The sequence below is a fragment of the Anas platyrhynchos genome, chromosome 2, assembly GCF_047663525.1.
Source record: "Anas platyrhynchos isolate ZD024472 breed Pekin duck chromosome 2, IASCAAS_PekinDuck_T2T, whole genome shotgun sequence".
Lineage (NCBI taxonomy): Eukaryota > Metazoa > Chordata > Aves > Anseriformes > Anatidae > Anas > Anas platyrhynchos.
The window spans coordinates 100458328-100472960 of NC_092588.1; the positions used below are offsets into that span (position 1 = coordinate 100458328).

A 14633-nucleotide genomic window follows, 5' to 3' on the forward strand; every position below is an offset into this window, starting at 1 on the left:
AAGGAAGACTAATGGCCTAATGACTGAATAAGTATGTAGCTGCCACACCTCTGTTTTTTCAAGGAGTCATTGTCCCATAAAGGTAATCTTCCCACAAGGTCCCAGGACATTGCTGTGAATGTCTTCTTTGTGTTTTATCACCGGAAGTGCTGGTCATTCTGCCGTCCTCGAGTAAGGCACAACTGAACGTCTGGCTCAGTAGGTTCTGGTAGTATATTGTGAGCTAGAAGGCACTGAAAATTCAGACCATGCTTTCACTTTAGGGTGCTGCTGTGAGACTTATGGTGGGACTTGCTGCTATGTAATCCCTTTGTGTTCAGTAATGAGCAAGCAGTACCCCAGAAGATGGGGCAACATATCAATGATTTGTGTTACTACAGAATCTGAAGAGCCTGAAGTTAAGTGAGATGAATATTGGCCTTAGTCTACAGGCTGCTTGTTCTTTGTTTCATCCTTGTAAAGATGTTTTGTTATTTCTAGAATTGAAAGTAGGAGGTACAAAGCATGAAAAAAATTGTGATTGCTTGCTTGTCAAAGAGAGTAAAAGACCTGAAAACTTAGTTCAAGTTTTGGGTAAGGGCCAGATTTTTCTATAAACCAGTTATCTTATTTGAGAGGTGGGAGTGGGGGTGGCCCTATATGTTAGAGAACATTTTGACTGTTTAGAGCTGAACAGTGATGGTGACAGTGTTGAGTGGTTATGTGTAACAATCAGGGAAGGCCAATGAGACAGATGTCATGGTGGGTGTCTGTTATGGACTGTCCAACCAGGATGAAGAAGCAGACAAAATGTTCTAAAAGCAGCTGGGAGAAGTTTCACAATTGCTAGCCCTTGTTCTGGTGGGGGACTTCAATTTACCAGATTTATGCTGGAAATACAAGATAGCAGAGAGGAAACAGTCTAGGAGGTTTGCAGAGTGTCTGGAAGATAACTTCCTGACACAGCTGGTGAGTGAGCCAACTAGGGACAGCACCCCACTGAACCTTTTGCTTGCAAACAGAGAAGGACTTGTGGGTGATGCGAACGCTGGAGGCCATCTTGGGCATAGTGATGAATTAATAGAGTTTTTGATTCTTGGAAAAGCACAGAGAGGGGTTAGCAGAACTGCCATCCTGGACTTCCGGAGGGCAGACTGGCCTGTTTAGAAGACTGGTTGGCAGAGTGCCTTGGGAGGCAGTCCTGAAGGGCAAAGGAGTGCAGAAAAGATGGGCACTCTTTGAGACAAAAATCTTAAAGGCACAGCAGCAGGCCATCCCCATGTGCCAAAAGATGAGCTGGCATGACAGAAGACTGGCATGCCTGACCAGAGAGCTGTGGCTAGACCTCATGAAGAAAAAGAGGGTTTATGACCTTTGGAAGAAGGGTTGGGCCACTCTGGAGGACTATAAAGATGTTGTGCAGCTGTGCAGGGAGAAAACTAGAAGGGCCAAGGCCCAATTGGAGCTCAATCTGGCTACTGCTATTAAATACAATTAAAAAATGTGTTTATAAATACATAAACAAGACAAGGAAGACTAAGGAAAATCTTCATCCTTCACTGGATATGGGGGGGAAACATAGTGACAAAGGATGAAGAAAAGGCTCAGGTACTTAATACCTTCTTTGTCTCTTGCTTTACCAGCAAGACCAGTTTTTTTGACTTGGTGGAAGTGCTCACCAAGCTACTTTCCATCATTTATCAGCAGTCCTGGCTATCCAGGAAGGTCCCAGTTGCAGGAGGCTGGCAAATATGACACCCATCTACAAGAAAGATTGGAAGGAGGACCTGGGGAACTACAAGCTTTTCATTCTGACTTCAGTGCCTCAGAAGCTTATGGAACAGATTATCTTGATTGCCATCATATGGCACCTGCAGGACAATCAGGTAATCAGGCCCAGTCAGAATGCCCTTATGAAAGGCAGGTCCTGCTTGACGAACCTGCTCTCCTTCTATTACAAGATGATGTGCTCGGTGAATGAGGGAAAGGTTGTGGATGTGGTTCACCTAGACTTTAGTAAGGCTTTTGACACTGTTTCTCATAGCAGTTTCCTGGAGAAACTGTCTGCTCATGGCTTGGACAGGTGTATGCTTTGTTGGGTTAAAAACTGGCTGGGTGGCCATGTGCAGAGTCGTTGGAGGTTAGTCACAAGTGGTGTCTGCCAGGCCTCAGTACTGGGGCCAGTTCTCTTCAACATCTTTATCAGTGATCTGGATGAGGGGATCTGCACCCTTAGTAAGTTTGCAGATAACACCAATTAAGGTGTGAATATTGATCTGCTTGAGGGTAGGAGGATTCTCCAGAGAAATCTGGATAGGCTGGACTGATGGGCTGAGGCCAACTGCATGAGGTTCAACAAGACTAAGTGCTTAAGTGTCAGGGCACAACAACCCTATGCAGTACTGCAGTCTGGGGGAAGAGTGGCTGGAAAGGGACCTTGGGGGTATTGGTGGATAGCTGGTTGAATATTAGCCAGCGGTGTGCTCAGGTGGCCAAGAAGGCCAACAGCATCCTGGCTTGTATAAGAAATAGTATGAATTCTTTTTTTTCCCTTATCAAAATATTGTAGATATTGATTTAGACTGTTAATGTGCCCAGAGATTGAGGAATGTGGAATTCAGTGGAATGCTGTGGAAACCGTTAGAGGTGTATGTTCTATGTTAAGGCAAAGGTGTTTTGGAGCTTAAAAGACACTGAAGGGGGAGAGCCAATAAAGGAAAAGGACTTTATTACAGGAAGGCCCTTAACACCCTAGTGAACCTTCAGTAAATACAGAGGATGCTAATTCAAACATTGGGATTGCTATTAGAAAACATTTCTGAGATGAGCTGGTGCTAAAAATACAGAATGTATGGAAGCCATTGCCCCGCAGACACGCACTCAAGGGGTGTAACAGCTGGCTTAGGCTGCAAACAATTGCAAACATTCTGCTTCAACTGTGTCTTTTTAGAGAAGCAATTAACAAGCAAGGAGAAAAACAATGGAATAATTTCAGAATCAGTGGAAACGAATTGTAGCTTGTTTGGGGACTTTGATAATTGCTGAAAATCATAGAATCATAGAATATCCTGAGTTGGAAGGGACCCTTAAGGATCATCAAGTCCAACTCTTGACACCGCACAGGTCTACCCAAAAGTTCAGACCATGTGACTAAGCGCACAGTCCAATCTCTTCTTAAATTCAGTCAGGCTCGGTGCAGTGACCACTTCCCTGGGGAGCCTGTTCCAGTGTGCAACTACTCTCTCTGTGAAGAACTTCCTCCTGATGCCAAGCCTAAACTTCCCCTGCTTCAGCTTAACCCCGTTCCCGCGGGTCCTGTCGCTAGTGTTAATGGAGAAAAGGTCTCCTGCCTCTCGACACCCCCTTACGAGGAAGTTGTAGACTGCGATGAGGTCTCCCCTCAGCCTCCTCTTCTCCAGGCTGAACAGGCCCAGTGCCCTCAGCCGTTCCTCGTACGTCTTCCCCTCCAGGCCTTTCACCATCTTCGTAGCCCTCCTCTGGACACTCTCCAACAGTTTCATGTCCTTTTTATACTGTGGTGCCCAGAACTGCACACAGTACTCGAGGTGAGGCCGCACCAGCGCAGAGTAGAGCGGGACAATCACCTCCCTCGACCTACTAGCGATGCCGTGCTTGATGCACCCCAGGATACGGTTGGCCCTCCTGGCTGCCAGGGCACACTGCTGGCTCATATTGAACTTGCTGTCATAACACTGCTGGTTGAAGTGCATTTCATAGTTATCAAGTTACTAAAGCACATCCCAATGTGTGGCTGCTTCAGTCTATATAGGAATACTGAGCAAGAGTCTTCAGAAGACTGCTTTTGTGTGCAAACAATTTTGCTAGAGCTGGGGGAAAGAACTCAGACTGTAAACTCTGTGTTTCTGTACTGTAGAGACCAACTGCATATCAGGTAAGCTTGAAGAGAAATGGTAAAGAGCAGTTTAATTCCAGCTGGTCAGAATGAAATAAAAAAAATAACATTAGCAGCATGCTACAGAAAGATGAATGGCACATTAATGAATAACTTCTCAAATGTGTATTTGTTAAACACAAAAAATTGAGAGGAACATATACATCTGTTAGAAAACTGTCTATATATTAAGTTAATGATGAAGTCATTAATGTTAAAGCAGTATCCTAAGCAACTCAATATGATCATTTTTCATATAATTTTTCAAATGAAACCATAGTTTTCTTATGAATTTCTCAGTTGTTTATGCTCTTATAAATAAGTATTCACTATCATTTACTTTGAATAACCTTGCATGTGTTTTTTTCTTCTTTTCCCTAAAGCAGTAATTTTTTAATGCCAAAAATAACAGTATCAAAAGGAGGAAAAAATTTTAATGGAGTGCCAATATTATTATTAAACTTTCAGGCAGGAAAATAAGAAAGTTTTCTAAAGCCAGATTATGATATATTACAATTTTCATAAACTAGATTGTGTGAACATAGACGTAAAAGAAAATATGCAGTGAATTAAGTGTTAATGGAAGATGTTAGAATGCTGTTTTACCTCACAGATAAGTCTGCAAAAAATTTATGTAATATGATCACTGTTCCAAAATAAGTTCATCGGTACTTTGGTTTCCATGCTCAGTTTTGTCACTCTGGGTGACAAAAAGGTCAAGGGTGACTATCTGATTTGAATATCTCTAAGTATCTGTTGAAAGAATATGTTTTGCTCATGGTTTTAACTCTTCAATAGCTGTTCACTTGAGAGTGAAGCCATATCCTTATTCACTCCAGCAAAGTCATTAAAGTATAGTGTCCTTGGTCTGAACCAGTCTCAGAGGTATTAGTAGAATTTTAAGTTTGAAGCAAGTTCCAAAGTGATTGACACCAATCTATGTGTCACTTATATGTGGTAGTACATAGACAAGAATTCAAGGAATGACCGGACATGTTAATAAAACAAAAATCTATTGAGGACCACTAAATACATGACGGTCTCTTTCTTTGTAAAATTCTTTTCTGCCTTCCTCAGTAGCAGATGTTCCTGGGATATTTTTTATTAAATTTTAAAAGAACAACCCATTCTGTTTATTTATGTTCTATGTAAGTAAATTATAGCATGAACAGGTAAGTTATATAGTAAATATTGATTGTCCACACAACCACGCTGTTTCATATATGCCTCTACAAAATTCGAACACTTGTTCTGCACATTTAATTGTCTTTATAATATAATTTACATTGTCTTTGCAGGAGGGTCACACTTTTAATATGCCAGGTAGGAGTTACATGTAGAAGATATGCTTCTACTTTCTTGGAGGTTAAACCACCAATTTTCTTTATAAGATTTTTTTGAAGAAATCATAAAGAAAACTGTGACTTTCAACAGAAAATACATTTTTTTTTATTTAATCCTTTTTGAAAAGATTACTGAAATCAAAAGAAACATTCTTAAACATATCTTTTCTCAGTCTAGCATATGAAGTACAGTCACATTTCTTTTTCCGTGATTTATAACTCAGTGAAGGAGAATCCCACAGATCTCTCAAACCTCAAAGTAATAACTTAAAAAAACTTTTTAGTGTTCTACAGTATAATAACAAGAGTTTCTCCTAGTTAAAAGTCAAAGCTGTGGACTAAGATCTTGTTTAATTTCTCTTTTTTTTTTTTTTTTGTACTTGTGTAACCGAATAGGAGGCATTGTCTCCTCATAATTTCCTAATCTATATAAGATTAAGGAGAAGTAGTGACTTTTGGAAAGCTATCTTAAATCCTTAATGAATTTCCTTTACCTTATAAATGTCTCATGCCAAGCACATGTCTTACTCAGATTTATTTTTACTTAGATCCTGAATCTGCCTGAAGTTAGTAAGGATTCCAGATACAAAACTAATATACTCAGAGTCCAGAACAGAAAAGAACTTATTGACATATTGTCAACTCGGTAAGTTCATTAAAAACAAAGAAATGATATTTAATCTGTTAATGCAAACAGTTATGTATAAGGAACACTCATCATGTAAAAATTTTACGTTAATCTTTTGAGAGATTTATTTAAAAAAAGAAGCGCACTTCCTGATATTAACTGTGTCTTTTGCGCACATACTGTAATGTGGGCTACCAAGAAGCCAAACCATAGTTCTAAGTTTTCAGAAATAATTTAAACTTATTTTTAAACATTTTAACTTAATTCATTAACTTGAATTTTAGTGAAACAACTAGTGCTTTTTGTTTTTCTGGACAAATATCACTGCTAGTAATGAAATTCTTGGACATTACTTTTGCTGTGAAAGGGATTTTAGTTTTCACTAAGAATTTGTGTACCCAGGAGAGTTCCACTTGACTCTACCCTCGCTGTTGGTTCTGTAGTACAGTACTGCGTGCCCCAAATTCTCCCTGGTTGAATTCTTTTAAAATAAAAAGGATGTGTACTTACTGTTCTACAGGAGAATCATCCTATTAAATACTTAATTAAAATATTACGCTTACTTAAAATAATATTATGCTTAATTAAAATAATACGCTTACTCTTAGTTTCAAAGTTGATTTGTGTAGACTCATAAGATAAAGCTCAGGAATCTTTTAACTGAGAAATTAAAATAGCTTAATTGTGTTCTGTACTATGTTTGAGAAGCCCTTAGTTCTGTGGAGTTCTTTGATAAAGAGGAAGATATATTTCTACAATATAAGAAAAAAACTAATCTGTAAAGCTATTAGAAGGTAGTTTCAGCAACACTTCACATTTTGGATTAAGAGCATTAGAATCAGTATATCTGCCATTGTCAATAATTCAAGAAAAGTCACACTATCATTTTGACACTTGGCCTGTATGAGTCTTTATTAACAAATGTGTAACAATTTTCATTCAGACACTTTTATTTTTTTAAGAAGCATTAAGCCAGATGCCTTCCCTTTTCATTTCATTTGAGAAAAATGTCAATAGCACACCTTTTCTCCTCAAGCCAACCTTACACATTTTTTGGATATTGAGAACCAGAATAATCTTGCATTTAAGACTGCAAAGAGAGTAATTTTTCCTCTTCTTGTTTAGTTGCATTTTTATCTCTCTGTTACCAGTCAATTTTCAGGTATCTTGCCCCGTTGAAAAACTGAAGTACCAGGTGACTTTGCATTTTTAAATAATTGTTGTACAACTGTCCATAATGAACTTTTACAACTTGTCTTTTACTTGCCTTCCTATTAGAAATGCAGTGTGATAACAGATGAATCCACTCTTCCTATATTTTTTAAGCCCTTGAAAGGGAATAGGTATCTTTTGATCTACTTTTCAGCTCTTACTTTCTTGACGCTTACTCTTAGTTGATTAGTTGAAAGTTGATTCGTGTAGACTCATTACTTGGAGTTCATTTCACTTAATATGGTATTTATCTGATGTACTCTGGAACCTTATCAAAGTGCTGTTTTGCCATCCACAGATCAATTACCTAATGATGTGGTTGATTCTGAATGTGGGGTTTTTATTTTATTTTATTTTATTGAGAATATTTGAATAAGAAGCTAAAGTTCATGGAACAGTTGTTCTGTGACTAAATTGCCAGATTTGTTTTTATATCTGTAGCTATTAGTTCATCAGATTACATCATTGCTCTGTCAATTACTGCTTTATATCTTTTTCTTTTTTTTTGTCAGTTTATGTTCTGTTTTATTAGCATCGTTTAGGCTGCATTTCTGTGTAATTTATGTGCAAGTACAGATGTGGCTGTATACACATTTCTGGAGTAGACACTTCCAATAGTATTATGTTATGTCATATTACTGTTAATTCATCTGGCATTCAGTTTTGAAGCACCGACTTTAGCAAACACCTTTGGCATTCAAATGGAGGTTGAATATGTAGTATTCCATATACATTCCATGGTAACTTTCCTTTTATTCACTAACTCACAGTTGTTTGTAAAATTACATATAGTTCATTTTGGATGTTACTTAGAGAATTAAATGAACAGTTTGTCAGTGCTGAAAAATGTCACCCCTTGAGAAACGAAAGGAAATGACAAAATAGTAATGGCATAATTTCACTGAAAAATATCTTAATTAAATCACCAATTGCTTGATAGTATTGCAGCTTCCAAAACATGGAATATGTAAACCTAGGGTACATAGTTGGGAAGAAACATCTGCATTCACCTCGCATTCACTGACTATATCTACACTACTATCCGCCTCATGATGAATTTATGGTGACAATAACTGGAACAGCTTAAAAGAGTTGTGATTGTCATAGCAGTGAGTTCTATTACAACCACTTGTGTTGAAATGAGCACCTCCTTTGTGTTCTGGAAAGAGAAAAGGAACATAAAAGTCTTTTAAGGATTTAAGTATGTTATTCATTCACATATAATTTTGATGCTGTGACAGGCAGGTTGCCTCTGACTTGAGGCAAAGCAGCTTTTTCCAGTGACATTGCAATGGAAAAATGAGCAATCCTGTTTGCTGTGCCAGGCTGAGAAGTAAAAAGGAGGTAAAATTTGCATGTATATATAGGAATCTGGTGATCTGTATGGCAGATATGTGGTACTCTTTGCTGTTGCTTGCATATATCACTGCCATTGCACAGTGAGCATATGCTTACTTTCTTTACAAGCTCATGTTCTTACAGTCTTGTTGAGCCGAGATCTCACCAGAGCTTACACTTGGCTTCCACTGACCTATATAACCTGTCTCCTTCCTCCTCTGTCTTTTAAACTGCTTCCAGAGGTATGAGTTACCTTTTTGTTTCCTTTATTTCTTAATTTTCAAAAAGGACTAACTGCAATTCATGTCTAACTTCTGAGCACTTAGTAAGTGTAGCAAGGAGAATTCTTATCCTCCTCATCTAAAGGAAAAAAGATTCTCCAGGTTTTATTTAGGAATAGAGGGAGATGTTTAGCCCTACTTTAGGGGTCAGAAAGCCCCAGAAGTCCTGAGCATTTAATTTGCTGCATGTGTAGAGCTCAAAAATTTTAAAAACATCTGAACACTGAATACCAAGGAGACAGTTGATGCCTTTCATTTGCTAAGGTAAATGTTAAGCAATAGAAAATCTTTAGCCACAGTTTGATTCTGGAAGTGTGCACAAAGGAAACATTGGTACAATCAGTCAATGTTAAGGAATGCTATTTTTTAAAAGGCTGTATCTTGGGAATTCTTGGCTCAAATGGCCTCTGATTTAGATCAATAATTCTACTCACCACCTGCAGTAACTGTGCCAGATTTCAAGGCAGTTAGATAAGCATGGGGATTATATAGCACTTAGAAGAAATTGACCTTTAAATAGATGACTTTTCAGAAAGGTGTGAAATGACCTATTCATCACAGTCGGATGTCCTGAGTTGAGTGAGAATACAAGATGGAGATGAATATTATTTGAGACACAAATGTAGCTTGAAACAACAGCTCTGAGAGGTGTGAATTGCTCCATTCATTTCAGAAGGAATTTTCTCATCCTTCTCTCCCAAGAGATCTGAAGAGGGAAGCACATCTGTCCTCAGCTCTTCATCGCAGCCTCACCTTGCTGCCTGCTTCCATCATCTCAACTCCCTCCATAGAGAGTACATAAAAGAAAGAAAGTGAGAGCAGGTAGGGGGAATAAATTCACATATCCATAAAGACAATCAGATTTCAATAAAAGGAATTGGAAGGCTGACCACTCTAGCATGGTAAGCATATTCTGAAATATCCAGCTCACATTGAGATAAGGGGAAGGAATTACAGAAACCAATCCCAGACATTTTGAGAGGGGGAGGGTTTTCAGTTCCCATCTTATGTGGGGAAGGAAGTGCAATGCTGCAAGGAACACTGGGTAATAAAGATATTTACAGGGAAGAAGAATATAGGCCTATGGGGTATTTTGTATTTGCTTTGCTACTGGTGCTGTTATTCTTTTCCCATCTCTGTTCCTCTTTCTGCTGTGCCTTTTATTTTCCTGTCCCCATCTTCCTTCTCCACTTCCCACTACTTAATTCTTACTCTACTGCCCATGTTTGCACATCTACTGCATCTGCTTTACAAACAAACAAACGAAAAAAAAAAATGTTTCAGTGCCTTCTGTATCTTCCTCTTTATTTAGGTGACATTTTCCCCAAGTGACAGGAAAGCAGAACTCTGACAAAAGTGAATTGCCCTTGGATGTGCTCCAAGAATCAAATTTGAAATGACCCTACCTGGGTGGAGGTCAGGTTCAATGGCTACTACAGAGGCCCCTGAGACTCCTTGCTCATGTGAGAGCTGACAGACTACAGAGCATTTGTTTTTTTTATGTTTCCAATGGAAACCTCTGGTTTGTGAGTTAGATGTACATCCATCCAAGAGAACCAAATTTTAATTGTTGCTCCCTTCCACTTTTACCTCTGTTTCCTCTGGAAAAGAATAGTGCTAGGCACAATATGGATTATTTTGTGTATATAGAGATAGATACATATGTTAAGACATACGTATGTAGCACGTGCTATAATTTGAAATGCATCTGTGCAAAAGCTGTTATAATGCCAGTTTTAAGAGAAGCTGTTTTGAGGAAGGGAGCTTAATCTGTTGACCTTCTTCCAATTACTCCAGAATTTGAACATTAATCCTACCCTGCACCTCAGTAATGTAGACACATTTTAAAACAGTGCACCTAAATGTGTAGCCCAGAGTACTTAGGGAAATTAACCTATAAGTAGAGTAGGGTCTGTGGGGTTGTATGAGTGCAAGGGGGAAGGGGAATAGCAGGCATTCCCTCAGACTTTAAAGTGAAGCAGCTAACATAATGAAGAACACAAATTCATCATGCTTACTACTCCTGCAGCTACAGCTAAATGAATCCACACTGTCTAGAGAGCTAAATTATTGTAGATTTAGAAGTATTAAGGCTGGAAACAGTTCAGAGTCCTATTCCTAGCACTTATATTTAAAAAACCTTATTCTTGACTGTGCACCACAGCTGCATGTTGTGCATATGAGTGTGAGGGGAAAAGGAATGAACAGGAAGGAAACACAGAGGAACCTGATCCCCAGTTAATGAGACCTTGCTAAATTGTTTCCACCTAGTAACAGAAGAGGAGGGAAAGCTATTGCAAAATGTTTAATTTGCCTGATGAGGAGCACTGTTAAACTTACATTTATTGAGTGTCTATAAACTAGTCTTTGTAAACCCCCTTCCCGACTACTACCCTTTCTTTTATAAAACCAAAAGTGCAAGAGACTGGAGGCTGCAGCCATTGCTGATAACGTTACAGGAATGGGCATCTGATTGCCTACTCCTTCAGCAAGACAGGTGTCAGCTGTCTGAAAGATGATTGAATTCAGTTTAGCACAGCTGATGACGTTTCATTTCCCTAATCATATACCTCACCATCGGCACAAAGACGGTTGAGCTACATGAGCACCAGCTGCCATGGTTTGTTTTAAAATGCTTTGTAAATCGGTATTATTTTCACATTGACTTTTATGTGTTGAAACAAGAGAGATCCAAAATATCTTAAACCTCTTGTTTTTGGAGCAGGTAAGCTAATATATATTTTCTTGTTCTTATTTTTCTCACTATTTAATAAGTCTCTAAGTATTTTCTTACATAACTGTGAAACTTGAGATCCTTTCTCTAAAAGAATTTGCTGATTTTTTTTTTTTTTTAATTTTGTTTGTTTTTATGCCACACATTACTAGCTACAAGGATGCTGAAATCAAGGGATATCTTTTCATTGGGTTTTCAATGAAACTTTTTATGTGACACATATCTTTACTTCCTCTGAACGGTTAAAAGAACAACAACAAAATCTATTTAATTTTCCATTTTTTTTTCTCTCTGTGTTTTCACTGATGTATGTTTTCCAGTTGATTTCCACTTCCTTTGTCTTAACTACCAATGTTGCAGTTCTTTCTCCTGTTGAGAAAAGAAGAGGAAGGCTTGGGGAAAGGAGTTAATTTCTAACATGCATAGTTTAACATCTGAATCCAAAACAAATAGTTCTGGAACATTCTGGATTTTGCTACTCAGGAATTGGGAGAAACATATAATACGGATATATTTTCCTCTCTCTGGAATCCATTCTTTAAAAATCATGGATGGCTTTAAAACAGGTTGCAAAGCATCAAAATGGAACACAAATGTGCATTCATTTATATATGTGTAGACTGTACATTCTAAAGCACAAATCCTCCACATAAAAGTAAGGTTTTATTAATATTTCTTTTATAAACGGGTAACATTGTTTCAGGTAGGCAGAAATTTAATACAATTTCCAAGGTGGATTTGTGGTACCTATGTGTATATTGACAATACTTTGTGGCTATCACTTACAATCTACTGTATGTGACATCTAAAGTAGCTAACATATTCATCAGCAAAACATGTCAGTACAATCATGTTGATCCCCAAATATTTTAACTGTCTGTAATGGTTTGCTGAGTGATTAATTTGTAACCGAGAAGAGACTAATTAGACCCTAACACAGAGATGCTTACCAATTATTGATTAAATACTATAATATTCATTTCAAAAGCTGTAATGGTATATTTATGGTACACTAGGGAATAATGACCTGTTTTTTGAATTTTCAAAGTATTTTTTTCCTATGATTTATGTTTTGTACAGTGTCTTCCACAGATGCTACTGTTAGAAACTACACAAACTATTTTACTGAATTAATGACCTCTAGAGGGATGATTAATAGTGAAGAGAGAAAATGGTGTAGATATTTGAAAGTTAATAGACTGTTGATAGAACAAAGGATAACACAAAAATAATAATGCAAACTCCAGTCATGTTACAGAACACAAGAATGCTTGTGAACTTTGAGTGCAGAGAGGGTTTATGTGATTGGCGGTGGTTTTTAAACATTTAGTCAAACAAACAAACAAAAAAGCGGAATCCTAGTTTGATTGCTCCAGTGTCTCCATTTGGTTCAAATTACTACTATAAATTAGTAGCCATATGCTTCATACAGAAAAGAGCAACATTTTGCTTCGGTAGTTCTTCTAAACATACTTTGTGTGGAATTAGGTGGCTTCATCCATTAGAGAAGTGTGAGAGGATGTACTTCCACGGTGGATGTAGCACTGACTGTATGTTTCCTAGAAAACATGGAAAATAGGACATATCTGAAGAATGCGCACAGTGGATTAATGCTTGCTTTATAGATCTTAATTTTGTTGAACACCATAATCCATAACCAGAAAAGGCCTCAGAAACAGAATGACATTTTTTTGATATTGTATATAAGATCTGTTGTGACAGCTCATAGCCAGTACATATTTGACAAGAACTGATACATTGCAGATAAGTCTTCCATCTGTGAGATGGGAAGATAACCACCTTTGCATAGCAGTTTTGTGGAGCACAGCAAAGACGAACAATGTAATTATTTTCATAGTCTTCTCTGTGATTAGCTTTGTTCTGTACTCCGTGTACTCCACTTATTTCTTCTCAAATCTAGAGTTTACCATGTGTTGTGCAGGTACAGCCTTCCCGTTACCTACCTTATCTCTTGTCCTTGTGTTCAGAAATGTCATGCGTTTCTCTGCCTGCCTGGATTGATCAACTGAAAAAGATTCCTTGTTCTTTAAAATAAACAAAGTTTACACAAATAATTAACAAGAAATTGACTATGTTATTTTATCCAAGTTGTGTGTGTCAAGCAGTTGCACTTTTTTTTTTTTAATGTTCCATTCTCTCATTCTTAGAGCTAAGGAAATGCAGTTTTAGAAATTACAATTTAAAATAAAAGAAGATATTGTATACATAAATCTCAGTGTTCACACATTATTTTATATTTAAAGGAATGCTACCAATGCAAATTAAAATGAAATCAAAGTTTGGTTGCAGTAGAAACAAGTTTTCTAATAGAAATCGGAAGTGACTTCATGATGATATTCAAAATTAGATAGCCTGAGGTTCCTGGAAGCAGAAAAATTGCTTATTTGAATGGTGATAAATCTTACTTGTTTGGAAGGGTTGTGTTAGCATCCAGAAGTTATATGCTGTTCAAAGTCACTATTGCAAATTACGTGAAGATCACGTTGTTTCTTTTTTCTTTCTTTCTTTTTTTTTTTTTTTTTTGAGTTTGCAGCAAAAATGATTTATGAGTTTCACTAGCAAATATGCTATAATAGCAAATATATTATTAGTAAGCTGAAGAGGCTTTAGGTCTTGTTTTCACAGAAACAAAACTACACTTTTGGTTAGTGTAAGGAAAAAAGATGCGAGTCCTTTCTGTTCTATGCATACATCTTGGCTAATTCTTAGGTGGTGCTGTAATGTTTTCTGGATTATTTTACTGAGTGGGTAATTTAAATTTAGAGTTCTTTGTTTTATATTGCCTGCTAAATTAGGAATTAGAATTTTTAGGAAAATAAAATTTAGTTGTATTTTTTCTCAGGAAGTAGCATTTCAATTTTCAACCCATGATACGTTTTCTGTTCTTATAGCATTTTTAAGGCCTAGAATATCCTTACAGTTAAATGTTGCAGAATCTGATGCCTTATTTCAGGATCATAACTTTGTTAGCTTCCCAAGCGCTGTGTAATTTAGTGGAGAGGAGGTTTAGAGTACTGCCTAAAATACAAATAAGGCATCATGGGGGCTGCTACCTCTTTTAGTGAGGCACAGTTTAGTATATGCTTCACAGTAAAGGTCCTAGGTGTATTCTCCATCAGAGTATGTTCCCTTTTTTCAGGTCTTTTTACAATGAGCATGCATTCAAGTATTGTACTACAGACTA

The 14633-nt window shown here is 37.4% G+C and overlaps 1 protein-coding gene across 27 annotated transcripts in view; it reads left to right on the forward strand.

The window, feature by feature from the left end:
* SUGCT (succinyl-CoA:glutarate-CoA transferase) overlaps positions 1 to 14633 on the forward strand; it is a 324219-nt gene that overhangs the window by 116258 nt on the left and 193328 nt on the right. For 25 of the 27 annotated variants that reach the window (XM_038174164.2, XM_038174160.2, XM_038174159.2 and 22 more), the window contains one exon: positions 5784 to 5881. The exons of the other annotated variants lie outside the window; for them this stretch is intronic. In XM_038174164.2, coding sequence (XP_038030092.1) covers positions 5784 to 5881 — 98 coding nt within the window. The remainder of the gene's footprint in view (positions 1 to 5783; positions 5882 to 14633) is intronic. 27 annotated transcript variants of the gene reach the window in all.